The 19,867-nt window shown below is 33.7% G+C and overlaps 1 protein-coding gene across 1 annotated transcript in view; it reads left to right on the top strand.

The window, feature by feature from the left end:
• Window positions 1-19,867, top strand: part of LRPPRC (leucine rich pentatricopeptide repeat containing) — a 104,271-nt gene that overhangs the window by 45,686 nt on the left and 38,718 nt on the right. Inside the window, exons 16-25 of the mRNA XM_082851608.1 lie at window positions 544-601; window positions 1,683-1,789; window positions 2,002-2,079; window positions 2,420-2,464; window positions 2,826-2,939; window positions 3,990-4,120; window positions 4,836-4,921; window positions 6,323-6,530; window positions 14,524-14,648; window positions 15,357-15,463. Coding sequence (XP_082707734.1) covers window positions 544-601; window positions 1,683-1,789; window positions 2,002-2,079; window positions 2,420-2,464; window positions 2,826-2,939; window positions 3,990-4,120; window positions 4,836-4,921; window positions 6,323-6,530; window positions 14,524-14,648; window positions 15,357-15,463 — 1,059 coding nt within the window. The remainder of the gene's footprint in view (window positions 1-543; window positions 602-1,682; window positions 1,790-2,001; window positions 2,080-2,419; window positions 2,465-2,825; window positions 2,940-3,989; window positions 4,121-4,835; window positions 4,922-6,322; window positions 6,531-14,523; window positions 14,649-15,356; window positions 15,464-19,867) is intronic.

The following is a 19,867-nucleotide window of genomic DNA, read 5'->3' as shown; positions in this document are numbered from 1 at the left end:
AAGAATCAATGAGAACAAACATGTTAGAACTTTCAACCCCCTTTTGTTTTAATGCCATTAAAATGACTGGGAAAATGTTGAAAAACTTAAAAAAAAAAAGTTATTTAGTGGTTCAGGGAATTTTACTTTCTTATTTCTGTAAAACTACACTTAAAAGGAGGAAACTGGACCAATTTCAACAAGACCAAAAACAATACAATGACAAATAACATTGGTTGATAATTTCTATAAGATATTTCCTGTTATAACAGTTTATTTAAAACAGTATATAAAAGATCAGTTTAGAGGCTTTCTTAGTGACATTTCATGAAACATTGCAGTTTTCCTTCAACATGGATTTGTTTTGTTTTTGTTTTTAAAAGACAAGCCTATTATTTAAAAACGGAACAATCTCCTTGGCAGGTGGGGATGGTGTTGAATTACTATGATACAGAATAACACCTTACTGGGGAGAGGCTTTATTATTTCAAGAATTCAATTTCAGATTGTATTTGTTCTTATTTGCTTCTCTTGCTGCAATGCACGCATTTCCTGTCTTACCAGATAACAGAACTGTTGTACAAGGATGGACGTTATTGCCAGGAGCCTCCAGGACCAACGGGTAGCGTTTCAATTTCGATGATTGTAACTTATCCACAAATCCATTCTTCTGTGTAATGATGGACTGGAAGGATTACAGCAGTAAACATTTTCTTTTTGAAAGTGAAATTTGAAAACATTTGGTTATAAATCTTTATATTGATAACCACAACATTTTGAGATCTGTGAGGTGTTTGGTTTTATCATAATTGTTTTTTTAAAGGGAGGGTTGGGAGGGCTTTTTTTTTTAGATATTGAGGAAATGCTTCTTATAGAATCAATCAAAATAGGCTTAAAAATTAGTAATCCTTAGTGTTTATGTGATTTTAATGTTTTGCCAGTATAATCAAACATATAAAATAGTAAAGCGGTCTTGTAGATTTTTCCACTTAAATATAATTTATTACCTAAAATATATTATTTGACATTTAATGATTTTTGTTTTCACATAATAAAGCCTAGAATATATGGGTTTCTGTAAGAAGGTACCCTTCTTGAAAGTTCGTATTTTTCTATCCTAGGTATTAACACATGGCCCTATACATTTTATGCTTGAATGCATAGGAAAATTACTGTTGTTACAAAGCATCTTTGTTAATCTCGGTTTTTCATTGGCTAATAGGCAGCTCTCCACAGGATTACTGTATCTGCTTATTAAAATTATTTAACTTTCTATACTCAACATTTAACAGTCCTCTCTAATTTTATGTTTCCCTACTAAGTATTGCCCACCAAAAAATTAGTATAGAAATGTTTACAAGGCATTTATTTATTCTCACTATTTGTGATTTGGACAGGAAAGGGGTAAGGCCTTGGGCAGGACAACTTCTGTCACAGAGTGGTGGAAAAAAATAGATTGAAGTAAGATTCAGTACTGAAAAGCTGTCACTCGGTCTGAAAATAATTAATATTCCTTTCACTCACCAGTTAGATATGTGCTCCCAAACCACATAATCTCTATGCCTCAGTGATCATTGTTGCCATTTCAGAGCCTCTCATCAGGGTGACATCTCACACCAAAATGATTTCTTATAAATTAATCTTGATAACATGACAGTCTCAGTAATTTTAGTGGAATGCTTTCTCTTGTTTTTTTTCCACAGAAGCTGTTGGCTATTTTCTTTATAACTTGATTGACAGCATGAGTGACTCAGAGGTACAGGCCAAGGAGGAGCATTTGAGACAATACTTCCATCAGCTGATGGAGATGGTACCATTTCATTTTTTGCTATATAATGCCTGTCCTGCCTGACATGTATCTATTAGATTTGAAATTGCTGCTTTTAAGTACAACCAGACCACTTCTCAATGACATAGACGAGTTGGAGACTTAAATTATGTCTGAGATAATTTCTGTTAGACAAATCTCAGTTTGGTTGTCTAAAACTCAGTTGTTTTTTCTCCTCCCTTCCCTTTGCACAGAATGTAAAAATTCCTGAAAATATCTACAGAGGCATTCGTAATCTGCTGGATAGCTACCATGTTCCTGAATTGATTAAGGTGTGTGTGAAACAGTAATCAACTTTTTAAAATGCTTAATTTATATATAAAAGCATGTTAAAATTTTATTTAAATATGTTGCTTTTGGCCAAAAGTTTATTTAAATGACAACCTTTAAAACAAGGCTTTTCATTGATTGTTGGTAAATGCTGTTTATATATTGAAGAACGTGTTTAAAGTATTTATTACAGTGGTTATAAAGCATGAACAGAATTTCTGCGAAATTTTGGAAGATGGAAAAATAACAGTGAAATGAAATGAAATTTCCAAAATTTGCTTTTGACATTTGCTAATACATTTTACACATGTTTTCTGATTCTAATTTAAATCCCAATTTTAGGATGTTAATATGTTGGTTGAAAGAGAGAAGACAGACTCTCGAAAAGTAAGTAGGTTTTTTGAGTAGATTCTACATGCTATAGTAACCACATTTAATGAGAGTTCTAGACTGTGTCCTTATAAAACCAGTGGTTCCTAACATTTTTGTCATCAGTGTACCTCTAAGAAGTTGGTAAAAGCTATTTCAGAAAAATCAGCATATCTCAAAAAAATCGGCATATCTGAGAAATTTGCATATAATCTCAGGAGCTTTATAAACCTCTAGAGTCCATCCCCAGATCCCCAGATTAATATCCATGATAGCATTTATGACATTTAGGAAAGGTCAGTTTAAAGGGAAGAGTGACAAAGGCTGCATTTTCTTTGTAGGAAATTTCTTTCCTTCTTTTTTCTTTCCATTTCTGTAGACTACGCAGCCTACATCATCTGATTTGGAGTCTAAACTTGAAAAACTAAAAGCTGAAAATCAACCTATAGGAGATGTCCTGAAGCAACTCATATTAATGCTGTGTTCAGAAGAGGTAACTTATAACTATTTCAAATACGCTATTAAGGTAAAAAGAAATTCTTTATAGATAAAAGTAAGCAAAGCCAAATATAATATTTATGATTTTTACAATTAATTATTATACATCATATCTGTGAAGAATGCAATTATTAAAGGTTAGCTAATTTCAGCTACACCTTGAATGGCATGTTTTCCGGTTACTGTAGTTTGTTTACAATAACCTGCAAAGTGAATGATAGTAACAGCCATGATAGGTTTATCATACATGCCAAATGTCCTTTCAAGCCATGGCTCCGGTCTCTTCTATCTAGATTGTCAAGCAACTGATACATGCAGTCGTCATTTGCAAGTCAAATATTACTGGGTTGTTAATGCAGGGATTGAAATTCCATTTTCCTGCTGGAAAAAAGTCTTTCTGAGATAAAGGGTCTCTTGCCTTTTTTCAGCAGGCGTCCAGCTGTACTTTGTGTTCATTTTAGTGTGCGTCTGCAATTTGTGGTGTATCACTAGACTTTTTCGGTTTTTAGTTCAGTATCATTTGGTCTTATGCCTGTGTTTCTAGGGGAACAGAAATAACAGCTGACTTTAAGGTTATAACATGGTACTATTAAATTCTAAAATATTTCCTTACATTACTTGGATATTGACTAGACTGTGAGGAACGTTGCAGTGATAGACATTTCTGTGCCTGGAAATTGGACGGTGAGTAAGGGCTCACTTGGTACATATTTAATCTGGAAGTCTTTTTTTTATAATACAATACCCAAACCTTAAAACATCAAATTTGGCATAGTGGCCTGTTTTGCAGTGTAGATAACAAATCTTTTAAACCCCACATATATATATCTTTTCCTGCTTTTTAAAAGGCAAATAAAAATACCAGGGAGCAAGGTGAAGTTAATGCCATGAATCCATTTCTTTTCAGGGAGCAAGGTGAAGTTAATAACATGAATCCATTTATTTTAAAAGTACTATTAACTTTTTTTACACTCTGAACATTGAAACTAGAAATTTTATTTTATTTTTATATTAATTTCTTTTTCACTTCCATCCTTTATTTTAGAACATGCATAAAGCTCTTGAATTGAAAGCAAAATATGAATCAGATATGGTTATCGGTGGCTATGCCTCTTTAATAAATTTGTGCTGTCGACATGATAATGCAGAAGAGGCATTGAACCTGAAACGAGAATTGTGAGTACCCTGGCACTGAAACAAACCATCAGCATGTATGCTGATATACAGTCCTTGATGGATCATGTAGATTGACTACTACTCTCATACAATGTGAATTTAAAAAATTCTCTTTTGTGTTTTTGAAATTTCATACTATAAGACTCTTTGATTAATTATGGCTTGTTTTCAGCAAGGAGTCTTTGTTTAAGTATGATAAGACGTTCTATTCCTTAAAGCCAAAGTTTTTTTCCTCTTGATTATACAACTGCATATGACAACAGTGGTGGTGGTAACTATTTTATAAAGCTTGTTAAATATTCCACTTTCTGTACTGTAGGGTAAACAAAATTCTGTCCATTTCTAAGGTATCTTTGGTTTCCCATCCTGATACATTTGCCAAATAAAAATATGTCTTTCAGGGGTATTTCAGTATTCATGACAAAGTTAGAATCACCTTAAGTGCCATGAGGCAAAAGAGTTCCTTATTAGTGTCATTTGCAGATGGAAAGATGCAATATATATGTAGTGTTAGATTTTTACTTCGTCACTTTGAATATAATTACATGTGGATTTGTATATGGCTTCAAAAATAAACCTTAACTAAATTGTAGAGGCCAATGTTAATAACAGTTCAGATTCTGATGAGTTTTTGAAAAGTGATCAAGTAGATATTGCTGTCCTTTTAACAGTTAAACAACTTCTAACATAATATAAATATGGCTTTAATTTTTAGTGACCGTTTAGATTCTTCTGCTGTCCTTGATACCAGCAAGTATGTAAGACTTGTAAAAGTATTGGGAAAACATGGCAAGCTCCAAGGTAAGCGTCAGCACATAAAGGAAACATGTGATGCAAGTATCTTGCCACTGGAATAACATGTGAATTGATATTAATGGTATATCATGTCTTGCAAAGTGCTTGAACACTTTGCAGAATTTGCATGTGAATCCAGGCAGAGCTGCATGGACAGTGTAGGCCATTAGTTTTAATGGATTGGCAAGCTTGTCATTTACATTTGCACAGCTCAGTGCTTTTTGCATTTCTGCAGCTAGTTTTTATTAGCATTGCTGTTTGGAATGAGTTTGAAGATCATGACTTATGGCACAATTTGCCTATATGCCTGCACTAATGGCTTTGTTTTCGCTTAAGAACATTAGAAGGCTGAACATAAAACCTATAAATATAACCTTTATTCAAGAATATGAATTTTGCAGGAGTCTTTGTCTTCACTTTTAATAACATTAACAAAATGTGTACTTTAATAAGGTTTTACATAGAAGTTTGCGGGGAGAGCCTAGCCGATTATATTGTTGATGTATATACTCTAATTTTCTCGTAGTTGAGATAATGCTAAACGTAATATAATTACACTTGATAATTTATTCTTACTGTTTGCTTGTTTCTTTCTCATTGGGCTTTATTTTGAAACTCTGTTTCTAACCTCCCTCTCTTTTATTCCTAGAGAAGATTTTTAAAAAAATCTTTATAGTCAAAAATGTGGAGAAAATATTTGATTTGAACATTGAATTTTTTCCTAGGAAGCCTTTCTAACACAAAATTCTTTATGAAGATTAGACTGCTTTTTAAAAATCATTTTCTGTAAAGCGGTCAAAACATTTTTTCTGTGCAATAATTAAGAACAACATTATAAAAATGAACTTATTCCATATCCTAAAATGTTTGTTTCTGCCTTCCTAATGAAGCTTAATGAATCTAATGTATTAACATGCAGTCTTTTGGAAAGCTTTCATTGGCTCTGCTTGGCTAATTAGTATCGACATAGCAAACAGGCCCTATCGGTATCAGACCATTAGTCTGGCTGTATATACAGTGTAAACACATCTTTATTATCTGGCCTCCTGACAAGCCATCTGCTGAAGAAACAATGGTGTGATTTAGCAGATGTTAGCTCTGAACGATAAAAGCATCCATTTAGGAGGATCTTACAGCTATAGGGCAGACAGTACAGGGTTATGTGGTGCAGAGTGGGCACACAGTCCCTATCTATAATTTGTAGTCAAAGTTGCAGGGAAATGATAAAACCATGCTATTGTGGATTTATAATTGTAGTCTCGTTTAGAAATGCAAGTAGTAATTAACTTGAAATCGGCATTATACACTAGAATTTACATTCCTGCTGGGCTTGAAATGCTGTTTTAATAGCAGTTTGTTTTCCCTACATGAAATTACCTAAGGGTCTTTTGTGCTACTTCATTGTAGATGCTATTAACATTCTAAAGGAGATGAAAGAGAAGGATGTTCTTATCAAAGATGCAACAGTCTTGTCCTTTTTCCACATCCTAAATGGCGCAGCTTTAAGAGGTGAAACTGAAACAGTAAAACAGTTGCATGAAGCCATCGTGACTCTAGGGTTAGCGAAACCATCTACTACCTTAAGTTCCCCATTGGTCACCCTATATCTGGAAAAGTAAGTTAATTGAATTTTCAATTTTAAATGTTGGCATTGAAAGAATGAATCTAATCATTTGGGGATTATACTTTGTAAATTCTCTGTAGTGCTGTGGAAGCCTTGGAGGTTATTCACCACAGAATAAGAGGACTTCTGTGGAGTAGGTGACCTATAAAATCACCAGCCGCCCTGTGGTCCTGTGGATTACTTCTCAATGGAATGATCTATGGTGATTTTTTTTTTGTGGGGCATGTGATGATATTACATGAAGCCAAATCTAGTTTTTCCCAGTTTTGAGCCTTATAAGTGTTAATTATTAATAAATATAAGAAAGAAGGATTCTCTGGGGCTTTTGATTATGCTTCATGACTGTTATTCAGGTAATGATGTGGCAGCGTCTCTTCATTGCTCCTTTCCTCCATGTAGTATTTTAATTGCATGTACCAATACAGTAGTTATTCTGGCTTCGATAAATATTGTAGAAGATGTCTCTGTGTCTTGTGGGAAGAAGATGAATTTTGTTAATAGGGTGAGATTTACTGAATTTGAAAATTTTTACATTTGGAATGTTTATGTTGGTGCCCAATTTAAGATATTTTTTCCAGTGCAAATCATAAAGTCAACCTACTCTCTTGTAATGAGTGAAACATTTTAGTAAGATGATAAAGTATCCTTTATTCTTTTCCTTTTGTGTTTGTTTTTCTTTTCCATTTTAAAAAATTTCTCAGATCTTACCTCTTTGTCATCTCTTCCATGGCTTAATGCAATTTTTAATCTACTTATTTTGTGATTGTGATTTTCTAATTTTAGTTTGGATGTTGCCGTATCAGTGTCAGGAGAAAAGTAAAAGATAAATCTTAACGGTTCTCATATTCTTCCCACATTTCTGGTAGTTTTTCTTTATTTATTAGGGGGTATAATTAATTGAATATAATGAATGATTTAGTATTGAATTTAAAATGTGGAATAAAAACATCTCTTAACTAACTCTTTTTAGGAAATATGTGTACCCACACATATATATATGTACACACATACATGCACATAAATGTTTTATGAAATAATTTCTTTGCCATCAATCAAAAAATAGTTTATCAGCTTAATATGATCTGGCTAAATCTTAACCTCCACAATCTCAGCATTACATCTTTTTAAAGAAATAGTGATTCAAACAATTATTGTGTTATTGAGTTCTCATGTTCACAGCCTACTTTATATAGAAATCCTATAATTAATATGCTTCCTCCTAGAATTTTTTTGATTGTTTAAAAGACCCGTCTCTGCAAATTGCATGTGGAGCTCTGCATAGGGATTTGAAAGAAATGGGCCCAGTGCCCAGAAGAATTAGGCCCTCCTCCACCACTGGGCAAAAATAAAATAATTAACAATGAAAATGAGGCCATGGTAGAAAAAGTATCTTACGAATAGAAATACTTTGAAGACAGAGGAGATACAAAAGTTTTCCAGAAGAGGTCTGCAGATGGGGCTCATGAACCAAGGAGAACTTCCCCCAAGGGAAAATGGAAATAGCATGGGATTCAGATGTTGATGTGGAGCATACTCTGTGCTTCCGATTTTACTGTACAGTCAGAGATTTGTGTGTCTCAGTAAAATCTGACTGTCCCTGTTAATTGGGCTAGAGAAATCTAAATTAGTTTCTTTTATGATTTTTTTTTTTTTTTACTACTTTCAGATACAAAGAGAAATTACCTTCTATTTTTATTTGCCTGAATTTGTTTTTGTTTTTTGCTATCTTTGCTTTGCAGAGGCAGTTTCCATGACAAGATCTTCAGTTTCATCTGTCATGATAAAAAGGTTTTGTTGACTCTTTTAGAGTCAGGAGAATAATTAAAAGGAGATAAAGGAAATTTCATGTTTAGCAGAAAACAGTAGTAGCACTCCTGGTGGGGGCTAAGTTGGAGGAAAACATTGACTTTGCAACTTATTTTCAATTGTGTTTTCCCAACTGATGGAAGATAGCTAATTAATTCAGAATCATGACAAGTGCAGTACTAGGATTAACTATGCTAGCCTGCCCAAAAGTCTACATGTATTTGATTTGATTAAATATGTTTAATCTTCAATAATATCAGGTAATTGGCCTCAGCAGGTATGAACCCATCTGGAGAATGAGGCTTTTATTCAAACTTGAGGTAGAATCACGAGAAACATTTCAGAACACTTTACAAAATCTTCATCCTTTCAAAGGCAAGCATCTTTTTGGAAAGTCATTGCAAAGACTCTGAAGAAGGCTGTCACTTACAAATTGTAATTCTAGAACAAATTTGCAAGGTTGAGTTCCTTAGAAAGATGATCTTTAAGATTCAATAGATAATAATTTTGGACTGACTTTTCCAGCATTGGATAAAACACAGGAGAAATTTAATATTGTATCAGTTTGTTACTTGGATATTGTTTTAAAAGTTTTACAGTTATGAAAAAATAATACATTTTGTTTTTATTCATTTGCCAAAGGAAATCCAAAATAACAGGTTTGCAAAATTTTGAAGAACTTGTTAAACTAATCTGATTTGTATTATCAAAATAATACTTGCACTGAAAAGAAGTATGCTGATTTGAACAAAATTTTCATGTGTTTCATTTACACTGGGACTGTTCTGTAAGACACATGTCTACATGTAGTCCACATGAATGTTAAACATTTTCCTTTGTAACTACTTAAAAAAATTTTTTTTAATTGAAATCATGCCTGATCCAGAAAGATGACCTGGATCCTCCATATTAAGGAAGAAAGAAATGCTTTAAAATAGGTTAAAAGAGCTTTTGATTAGTCTTTATGCTATGATAAAGGAAATAAAATTAATGAAATTTGGGCCATTAGTTTTTTTAAAGCATAAAAATTTGTGTGATGCAGTTTCAGATTCACTTGTATAGCTGATCCATTTTGGTTTCATTTCATATGAAAAATATCTGAAGCTGTTTAACTGGATTATTTAGTGCAAATGATCAAAGAATCTTTAATTTCTGCTTTCCATTTAGGATTTTTCTGTGCTGATTTGTGCTATAATCTGTATATACCCACATGCATTTCATTTAAGTGAATCATGGACTTTGTCCATATAATCCTCCCAGAACTCTTGCTAAATTAATCTTGAGTTCTTCATAAAGGTCACAATTTCTGTAAGATGAACCTATACCAATACGTTTTAAAACTTACTGTAACACTTCAATATGTTGCAGAAGTGGGAAATACACTTTTTATAATGCTGGTTATTCTGTCATATATACTCCCCTTTAATTTTGGCATCTTCATTTGTACTGGATACTTTTATTATTTGTGGGAATGCTCGCCTTCTAGAGTAAAACTCTTTATGTGCTGAAAGGAAATTAAGGAGGTTTGGCTCTTTTACTCCATTATTGCAATTAAGAATTTAGCATCATCAGTGCCAAAGGACAAAAGTGGTTCATTTGCCCTAGGGGGACAGGACAGTGATAAGATGATTTTTCGTCAAGGATCATTGGGTCGTAATTAAGTTACATTCATGGCTATTGCTTTTTGAAGGATGATTGGTAAATGACAGGCTTCATGTGCTTAGTACGGACAGTGTTCAGTAGGGTTTTTTCTCCCTCTGTCAGAAAATCCTGTTGAGCCTGATAATGTAAATGTGGCATTTTATTCTGAACAAAAGAGCAGGGAAATGAGCTATCTTGTCTAATCATTCAGTTGTTTAACACTGACTTCCAGTTTAGACTCAATTGGCTGGAAAGCACTTGACATGTGAAGTTAGTGCTGTTCCGAAAGCATGTTTGAGTAAATTTGAAAGTAAGTGACAGCTAAATTGTACCTAGGGAAATTACAAAGCCTTCAACACAGTTAATTTTTTTGGGAGGATTAGTTGTAATTGCAACACTAGTCTCCTTGAAGATTCCGCATTTATAGATGATGAACAGAAAAAGAAACATTTAGCTCTTTCAAGGGCTGGTTCTCTTCACAGAATAATTTTTGTGAAGTCGATGGTTTCTCCTGAATTGATTTCTTTCCACACTGAACATCTGCTTAAGATTTATAGAATAGTCAGTTTTTAGAGTGTTAAGGTGTTTTTTGTTTCCCCCTCCCTTGTTTTGAACTTTTTTCTCCCCTAAAGCCCCTCTTTTCTCCAGTGACTTCAGATTTTGAGAGCTTTTCAGTCAGTAAGCTCTTTAGGTAAATCGCCACTTCACTAACACTTTATGCATAATGTTGAAGCACTTTATTCCAATTAAGAAATTAATATTTGTCATTTAAAATTTTGATTAAATTGGAAGTTATTTGCTATAGGTAAGGAGACTAAGTTTAAAGCTACCAGTAGGTAGATAGTTGTCACTGGTTGTTCTTGTTCAAGATTGTATGAAACACATTTGTGATTTTTACAGTTATATATAAAGGAATTTGAGTTAGGAGGACTTTGTTTTCTGGTACCTTTAAGTAGATAGTTTTATGATCAGCCTCATATAAATGTTATGTCCAGGGTTTGTTTTTCTGTCAATGACATAAAGCATACTTTCATTTCATAATAAGGACTAACACAAGAGGTAACATCAGATTTGCCATGTTCTTATTGGACTCAGTCTATTATATATATGTGTGTTCTTAAAATTTAGAATTATAGAATCTTCCTTTCCACTGTTCTGTTTTTATTTCATAGGCTCCCAGAATTTTGATAAAGGCTATGTTGAGTTAATTTATATCAATCAAAAATATTTTAAAATGATTGATTACTTTTTATTAGCATGTATAGTTTTATTTATGAAAATCACTTTATGTATATCATTGAAATACTTTGGGAGGGTGTCTAGTCGTTGAAAATATCACAGTGGATTTTTCTTAGAGATAATAGTATGTTATAGAGTTGATTTTCACTTAGTATTATTTGAGGTTTGTGAAAGCAGTGGCTAAATTTTTATCAGGATTGGACTTATAAAAATTTGTGACCCGTTTGTATATAAAGCTTTAGGAATTATGCGTGTATAATGAAATAAGCATGGAGTAAGTTTTGAATCCAGAATTAATGTTTTCAACAAGATTTCTTCAAAAGATTATTATTTTAGAGTAGAGTTTTAAATCAGTTCTAGTGTTTTAAAGTGTACAAAGGAAATCACAGAATCATTTTAGGTCACAGAAACTAGAATTACACTGATTAATAAAGTCTTCCCCCACATTTTGGGTATAAGGCAGTTTCCACCTTTTCCCATTTGATATTTTACTGCACTTACTGATTTCATCCAGCCTAATAAAAGTGGTATTTTCATGTGATGATTTTTTCTGCTGGTGTGAAACATTTGAGATGATGAACCTAACAAGCTCAAGTTCATAGAACCTCGCGTTAGAGTATTAGAACTGGGAGGGAACCCAAAGGTCCTTGAGTTCAACTGTTGTGATAATCTGCTTTCATCACCACTTCTAGAAATGTGTCACACTGCTGTAGCCAAGCTGCATGTAGTATTTATCAATTGGAATTGAAATTCAAAAGTCCTATGCGTATACAACTATTTTCACAGTAATGTGAATTTTATATACTTTCTCATATTTTTCATTTCCCTCACCCAAAGTTTTCAAGCTTTAATAGGAAAGATTAATGATGACATCAAATCATACGAGGAGTGGACATTTTTATCTCTTTAAAGTGACGTGATCCAACCAAACACAAGTCAGAATGTAGATAATAAGGACTGAAAAGAAACGACTAGACCTTAGTTCATTTCTATCATCAGTAAGCACACTTTGTACAAAATGTTTCACTATAGATTTCTAATTCATTTTGTTGGCAACCTGGGGTCAGTGACATTGTTACTTAAAATTACTAACAAATATATATGAATTATTTCCATTTTGCTATACTTGTCTTTTCTGTTGTTGTTCTGAGCATGTATAATCTTCAGAAGCATATATTTGGAGACCAAAGACTATTAACATGTCTCTTTGATTGACAGAACAATTATTCACTCATTTATTGATAGCTTTGACCTAATGTAGGGAAAATACAATTGAGACAATATTATCCTAGTTTGGAAATTGATCTGAAAAAGCAAATTATACTGCTTTTTAAAAATCAGTGTGTGTTAGTTTTTCTCTTAAATATTTTGGTAGTTTTCCATTAAATGGAATTGTAAAAAGGTAATAACTTGTATCTGAAGCAAGGGAAAATACTGATTATATAAAGCTTTATATCATATGTGGTAGCATTTCTCTTGTATGACAGTAATCTAGCCTGCAACATCTACTTGCAGTTTTGAAATTAACCTGTAATTTAGTCTTCACCCCAAATGACAAAAATTCAAATGACTCTGTGGGGTGCCGGAAGATGCACTGTAAACAGGGCTTAGTAAGGGGATAAGGTAGAGTTCCGTCAGGATAGGCTCATTTTCACTGTGTCAGTATTGTAGTAAAATAAATGCTTCTTCATGATATTTTACTTCTTAGTACAGTTTAAAACCTTAATCTAGATAAAATGGTAATTCAATCTAGGGCAACATAACATTTGTATAATGAACCAAAATGTTAGGGCTTCAATGGAAAATTTTAAAAGGCTTTCTTCCTTTTGAAAACTGTTGCACATGTGAGAGAAATGTGTTTTCTCCACAAAGATTGTCACTGTTATCGCTACTTGTACTTTGGTCCATGTCTCTAACCATGCTTCTTTTTTTAATACATTCATACTTTCTTTTTAAAAATCTTTAATTTCATATTCCATATTACACCACCTTATTAGGTTAAACAAACAACATTGCTTTTAATAGAGCATAATGTATAATTAGATGTACTGAACTGAAAGGGGGGAGAGTCCAGGGACCTGATGACAGTGCCTTTCTCTGTTTACCTGGTGGCCTTAGGCTAATCAGTCAATCTCTAGATGCCTTAATTTCCTCATCTATTTAAAAATAAAGGAAGGTGGCAAGTAGAATTGGATCACATAATCTCTACAGCTTTTTCAAGGTCTTAATAATTTCTCATACTGTCAATTTCCAAGGGAAATAGTAGGTTTTGAGGGCACACAAGAATGTGTTTCCACACTCTTATTTAATAAACTGACTTAATGAAAATATCTTTTTATTTTAATTAATTAACCACATAAGAGAAGCTTCGATTTTATAATTGGAAATAATTTTTAAAAGCTTACCCTCTTATGAAAAGCTTTTAAAGAGTTCTAGAATTCACCAACCCTAAGAATATCCTAGGTTTAGCAACAGTAAGTTTCTATATGTATGAATCCTAAAGTTACTTCTTCCTGGGATTTCCTTGTGGCACATGGTTAGGAATCCGCCTGCTAATGCAGGGGACATGGGTTTGAGCCCTGGTCTGGGAAGGTCCCACATACTGCGGAGCACCTAAGCCCGTGCGCCACAACTACTGAAGCCCGAGTGCCTAGAGCCTGTGCTCCGCAACAAGAGAAGCCACAGCAATGAGAAGCCCATGCACTGCAACGAAGAGTAGCCCCTGCTCACCACAACTAGAGAAAGCCCACGCGCAGCGACAAAGACCCAACGCAGCCAAAAGTAAATTAAAAAAAAAAAAGTTAGTTCCTCCTTATCTGGAGAGGCAGCAGTATGAAACATATGATGAGAAAGGTGAAAGTGCTTGAAAAGTTCTTGATGACTGTTAATGGACATTTAATAAAGTTTCCCAAATCTGGAATTATTGAGGACCATAAACACAAAGTAGTTGGAAAAAATATTTGACAGTAGTCCTTGTTTTTAGAATAATGCATTCTTATAGCAATTTATATATAATCTGAGAGAATGCCTTCATCTTTTGGACTTTTTAATAAGTACCATTTAGCAAGCAAAATAATAAAAGTTGAAGCAGGGAAAACAGGGAACCACTAATGATGTCTGTACTCTGAACATTGATTTTTATATAAGGATTGTTTCTTGTATTTTTTTTTTTCCAATTTGGCTTCGTGGTATTCTACCTTAAATAAAACTCACTCGTGTACCTTTTGACTGGTCATTGTATAGCTCTCAAATTAATTAGATATATTTTATTCATTGTTAATATTTTGATGTTTCCAAGGGATGACTTACCTACTGCTCTTGAAGTCACGATTGACTGCTATAAAAAGTATAAAATACTACCAAGGATTCATGATGTCCTATGTAAACTGATAGAGAAAGGCGAGACTGATCTAATTCAGAAAGGTTAGTCACCTTCTAATTCGTTAGTGTTGTTAGTTTTCTTTTTTCCCCTCTTGCTTATTTAATCTTAATGTGTTGCTGTGAAGAGAGAATTTAACAGGAAGGCAAGCACATCCAGAGAAACTTTGTTACACTCTGAGTTGAAAAATATCAGGTATATTTTTAACATTATAAATGTACTTGATTTTAGTAACTTCATTTTGAAAAGTCACCCCTCTTGTTTTTTGTGTGTGTGTGTGTGGTATGCGGGCCTCTCACTGTTGTGGCCTCTCCCGTTGCGGAGCACAGGCTCCGGACACGCAGGCTCAGTGGCCATGGCTCAGGGGGCCTAGCCGCTCCGTGGCATGTGGGATCTTCCCGGACTGGGGCACGAACCCATGTCCCCTGCACCGGCAGGTGGACTCTCAACCACTGCGCCACCAGGGAAGCCCCCCTCTGTTATTTTTTGGTCCGCTTCTTGATGACCTGCCTTTGTGAGATTTTCAGCCTTATCCTCACCAGTTCTCTTTGAAGCTAGTCACAGGTACTTAATGTCATAAATGTATGCTGTTACATAAGGAATGTGACAGAAAATTGGTTGATTTAGCTATAACCTTTAAGTTATTCTAAATATTTGTTTTAAAGTTTTCTTGTATTTGTTCAGAACTCTTCAAGTGATATAGTGTTAGTCTATATTTTGTCTTCTAATATATTTTCTTCTTTCCTCTCTAGCAATGGACTTTGTGAGCCAAGAACAAGGTGAAATGACTATGCTGTATGATCTCTTCTTTGCCTTCCTACAAACAGGAAATTACAAAGAGGCCAAGAAGATCATTGAGGTATGATTTTAACTCCAGTATTCTAATTGTACAGCTATTTAGACTCTTAATTAGAATATGTTTACAAATTTTAACCTTTAATTACACATGTTCTGATTCATGTTAATATAATTCAGTCTCAATAATGTGGGGTGAGAGGGAGAGACTCGGCCAGCTTCTTTATTGTATATAATTACAGTTCAGAAAAGGCAGCCTGGTTGTATATTGAATTTGTTTCTTCACTTTGTTAAATTCACTGTTATATATCAAAATGATATTTGCATATTAAATCTTGGATTGTGGAACAATTAAATTAAACTGGCATTCCTGTGTGTAAAGTTGCTAATCCTCTTTGCCAAGGAATTCTTTGTTCTTAAAAGCAGTGGAATTTAATTTGCTGCAGACCATGCTCAGATTTATTTGTAATGCTTGTCTATAAGTTAATCAGCCAAACAAGTGCTGTCTGCAGGTGTTTGGCATTTAATTTAAAATTTCTTCTTTTTTTTCACTATGGTAAGCAGCTTACGGGAAATGGTAGGTGACAAACCTGGGCTATTTAGGATTAGTATATTTTATCTAGGCTTGATTGAAATTTTGCTTACTGAAATTGATAAGTCAAAGGGCAACGATAAAGTCTGTCCAAATTGTGATTAATTTCACTATTAAACAATTCTGTATCTCCTAAAAAAATCATTTCAGAGAAGATGGACCCATCGCCTTAAGAAATATTACTTTTAATATGAGTAAAATAAACTTGTGAATACATCAGTAATCATTTTTCTCTCAGATATACTTTACTGTTACTCCATGTCTTCTCCCAAAAGTGCCCATGGTGGACGAGACATAAAGGTGGTGTTTGGCCTCCTTGTTTTTATGTTGATGACTGCTTATAATGGATTTGAAAATAGAGGCACACATCCCAGAAAATTATTAGTTTCTCTTGACATTTTTCAAAGAAAAGTCTAGTATGAAAAAGGACTGTGAAATTAATTCAGAACTTTCTTATATTTCTATCTGTCTTTAACTCAATCTGTCCTCCTGTCGGAGGGAAGTGTGGAGTATTCTGTCTTGGACAGGTGCTTCTATAGCTCGAGTAGTTCATTTGTATTTTCTAGAAAATGTTATAAATTCTCTCATCGAAGGTGCACAGTGTATGTATCTGAAAATGAGAGAAGCTGTCTGCCTGTTGAGTTCTGTACTCTGTATGCATGTTATCAGTATTAGTAAGGCACTGATCAGAGCAGAAATAAAGCTCAGGTATTCAGATAATAGTGATTAGAGGTTCTACAGCAGGAAATCATGTGGCTCTCTTTGTGTAATAAGCAAGACATAATAGGAAGCACAAAAGGCATGAGTGGGTTCTCCTTCTGTCATCTACTTGCTAGTGTGATAATAAATAAGTTACTAAACCTTTCTAAGCTTCCTCATCTCTAAAAGGGAATATAGTATCTTTCTTTAAGATTCAATCACATAATGTATGTAAAGCAGCTTGCATGTTTCCTGGATTATGGTAGTAATCAATATTATTAATTCTCTTTGCCCCTTAAAGGTAGAGATTGTGTTTTCTTCATCCCACATAATTCACAGTATGATGCTTAGCATAAGGTGCATGTTTGTCACATGAATAGGCGAGAGGAGGCTGCATCTTAATTACTTTAAAGCTTTGCCAATGTACAACATCATTGAGTGTAATCATTTAGGAATGGCTGTCTACTGATGACACAGTTTTTATAGTGAATGTGTACAGAATTGCTTAAAGGATACAGAATAGCTTTACAGAATCCCTCTGCAGTACCCTAGGGTAGGACAGCAGGGTGTGCAATATATGGAAATATACTGAAGCACGTTTTTAGGGTTTTTTTTGTTTTTTTTAATGGTTAGTTGGAATTGAATTAAAGTGGGAACTTGATTTTTTTACTATTAAAATTCAAGACCTGGAGTTCTCTCTTGTGGTTTTCTAAGGATTATTGGAAATATTAAAAGTAATGAAAATGAATAAACTAGGACTGTATCACCATATGAAAGAATATTATAAATACTGAGGAACATTTTTATTATTCCCCCAAACACAATAGTGTCTTATCAATGGGTAGATTCACTAGAGTTGAATTTCCAAAGCAAAATATACAATAAAGCTTCTTTGTATTTGAAACACTGTGGGAGATAAGATAAACCAAGTCATACAAATGGTCTCATTAAGTAAAGAAAGAGACAAGATTCAGTGTATAATATGACCTGTGCTTTTAAAATGAGTTGGTATACATACATATATATAATACGTTTTAACATAGTTTTATATTTTAATTCTACCCATGGATTATTGCAGGAGGGTGGAATTATAGCTGGCATTTTGCTATATACTTTTCTGTATTTTCTGAGTTTTCAGTAATGAGCATATGTATTCTTATTGTATATATACTCAGAAAGAGTGTTATTTTCTAGTAAAAGAGAGAAAAGTAAATAAGACTTACATCCACCCTCAAGGAGCTAATGTGAGATTAATACGTGAAGATAATGTCTATATAAGACTGAGAAGTGTTGACTGCTGTAAGAAAAATACAAATAGTTCTGAGAGTTCAAGAGAGAAAGTTATTCCCAGTGTAGGAAATTAGGTAAGACTTTATTGAGAAAATGGGGTTTAGGGTGTGGCTTGATGGATGTGGTAAGTACTGTTCACATTTGGGAGTTTGATAGGGTTGGGCAATGTATTAAAGATATTAGAGGTAGAACAAAGAAGTAGAAAAGGGAAGTCTCTAAGTAGTTCCTTTTTTTTCTCCAGCTTCATTGAGATACAAGTGACATTTAACATTGTATAAGTTTAAGGTGTACAACCTGTTGGTTTGATGTACTTATATATTGCAAAATGATTACCACTGTAGTGTTAGTTAACACCTCCATTACCTCATGTAATTACCATTTCTTTTTTGTGGTGAGAACATTTAAGATCTACTCTTAGCATCTTTCAAGTATATGAGTGTGTGTGTGTGTGTGTGTGTGTAAGTGCACGCTGTATTGTTAAGTATAACTGCCATGTTGTACGTTAGATCCCCAGTACCTGTTCGTCTTAGAAGTGGAAGTTTGTACCATTTGACCAACATCTCCCGTTTCTCCCCACCCCAAGACGCTGGCAACCACCATTCTATGCACTGTTTTTAGGAGTTCAGCTTTTTTAGATTTCACATGTAAGGGATATCATACAGTCTTTCCATGTCTCTGTCTGACTTATTTTCCTTAGCATAATGCTTTCATGGTATATCTTCATTGTTGCAAATGGCAGAATTTCTTTCTTTCTCATGGCTGAATAGTGTGTGTGGTGTGTGTGTGCGCGTGTGTGTATGACTTACAAATATTTTCTCTCATTTCTTGGGTTGCCTTTTAATTTTGTTGATTGTTTCTCTTGCTGTACAGAAGCTTTTTAGTTTGATGTAGTCCCACTTATTTATTTTTGCTTTTTTCACTTATGCTTTTGTGTCTTATCCAAAAAATTGTTGCCAAGACCAGTATCAGGGAGCTTTTCCCCTGTGTTTTGTTCTGGGAGATTTATGATTTCAGGCTTTATGTTAAAGGCTTTAATCCATTGCAAGTTAATTTTTGTAAGTGGTGAAAGATAGGGGTTTAATTTTATTCTACTGCATGTGATTATCTAGTTTTCCCAATACCATTTATTAAAGAGACTATCCTTTTCCTGTTGAGTATTCTTGGCTCCCTTGTCAAATATTAGTTGACTATATATGTGAAGGTTTATTTCTGATTCTGTTCCATTGGTCTTTGCTTCTGTTTTTATTCCAGTACCATTCTGTTTGATTATTATAGCTTTGTAGTGTAGTTTTAGGAAGTGTGATGCCTCCAGCTTTGTTCTTTTTCAGGGCTGCTTTGGCTATTTGTGATCTTTTGTGGTTCCATACAAATTTTAGGATTGTTTTTTCTATTTCTGTGAAAAATGCCATTCAGAATTTTGATAGGGATTTCACTGACTCTATAGATAGCTTTGGATAGTATAGACATTTTAACAATATTAATTCTTCTGATCCATGAACACGGGGTATTTTTTCATTTATTTATGTCTTCAGTTTCTTTCATCAAAGTCTTACAGTTTTCAGTGTACAGATCTTTCACAACCTTTGTTAAATTTATTCCTAGGTTTTTTTTTTTAATCATTTTGCTCATCTTATGAATGGTATTTTATTTTTTTCAGATATTCTGCTAGTGGATAGAAATGAAACTGATTTCTATATGTTGATTTTGTATCCTGCAACTTTACTGAATCCGTTGATTAGTTCTAATAGTTTTTTGGTGGAGTCTTTAGGATTTTCTGCTTATAATATCTTGTCATCTGCAAACAAAGTTTTATTTCTTTCTGATTTCTTAAATAGTTCTTTCATCCTGGGGTATAGGATTTATAGGAAGTATTTTGTAAGGGTAGAT

Source organism: Leucopleurus acutus, assembly GCF_964270905.1.
Source record: "Leucopleurus acutus genome assembly, chromosome: 12".
NCBI lineage: Eukaryota > Metazoa > Chordata > Mammalia > Artiodactyla > Delphinidae > Leucopleurus > Leucopleurus acutus.
This window is presented reverse-complemented; position numbering and strand designations above follow the sequence as displayed.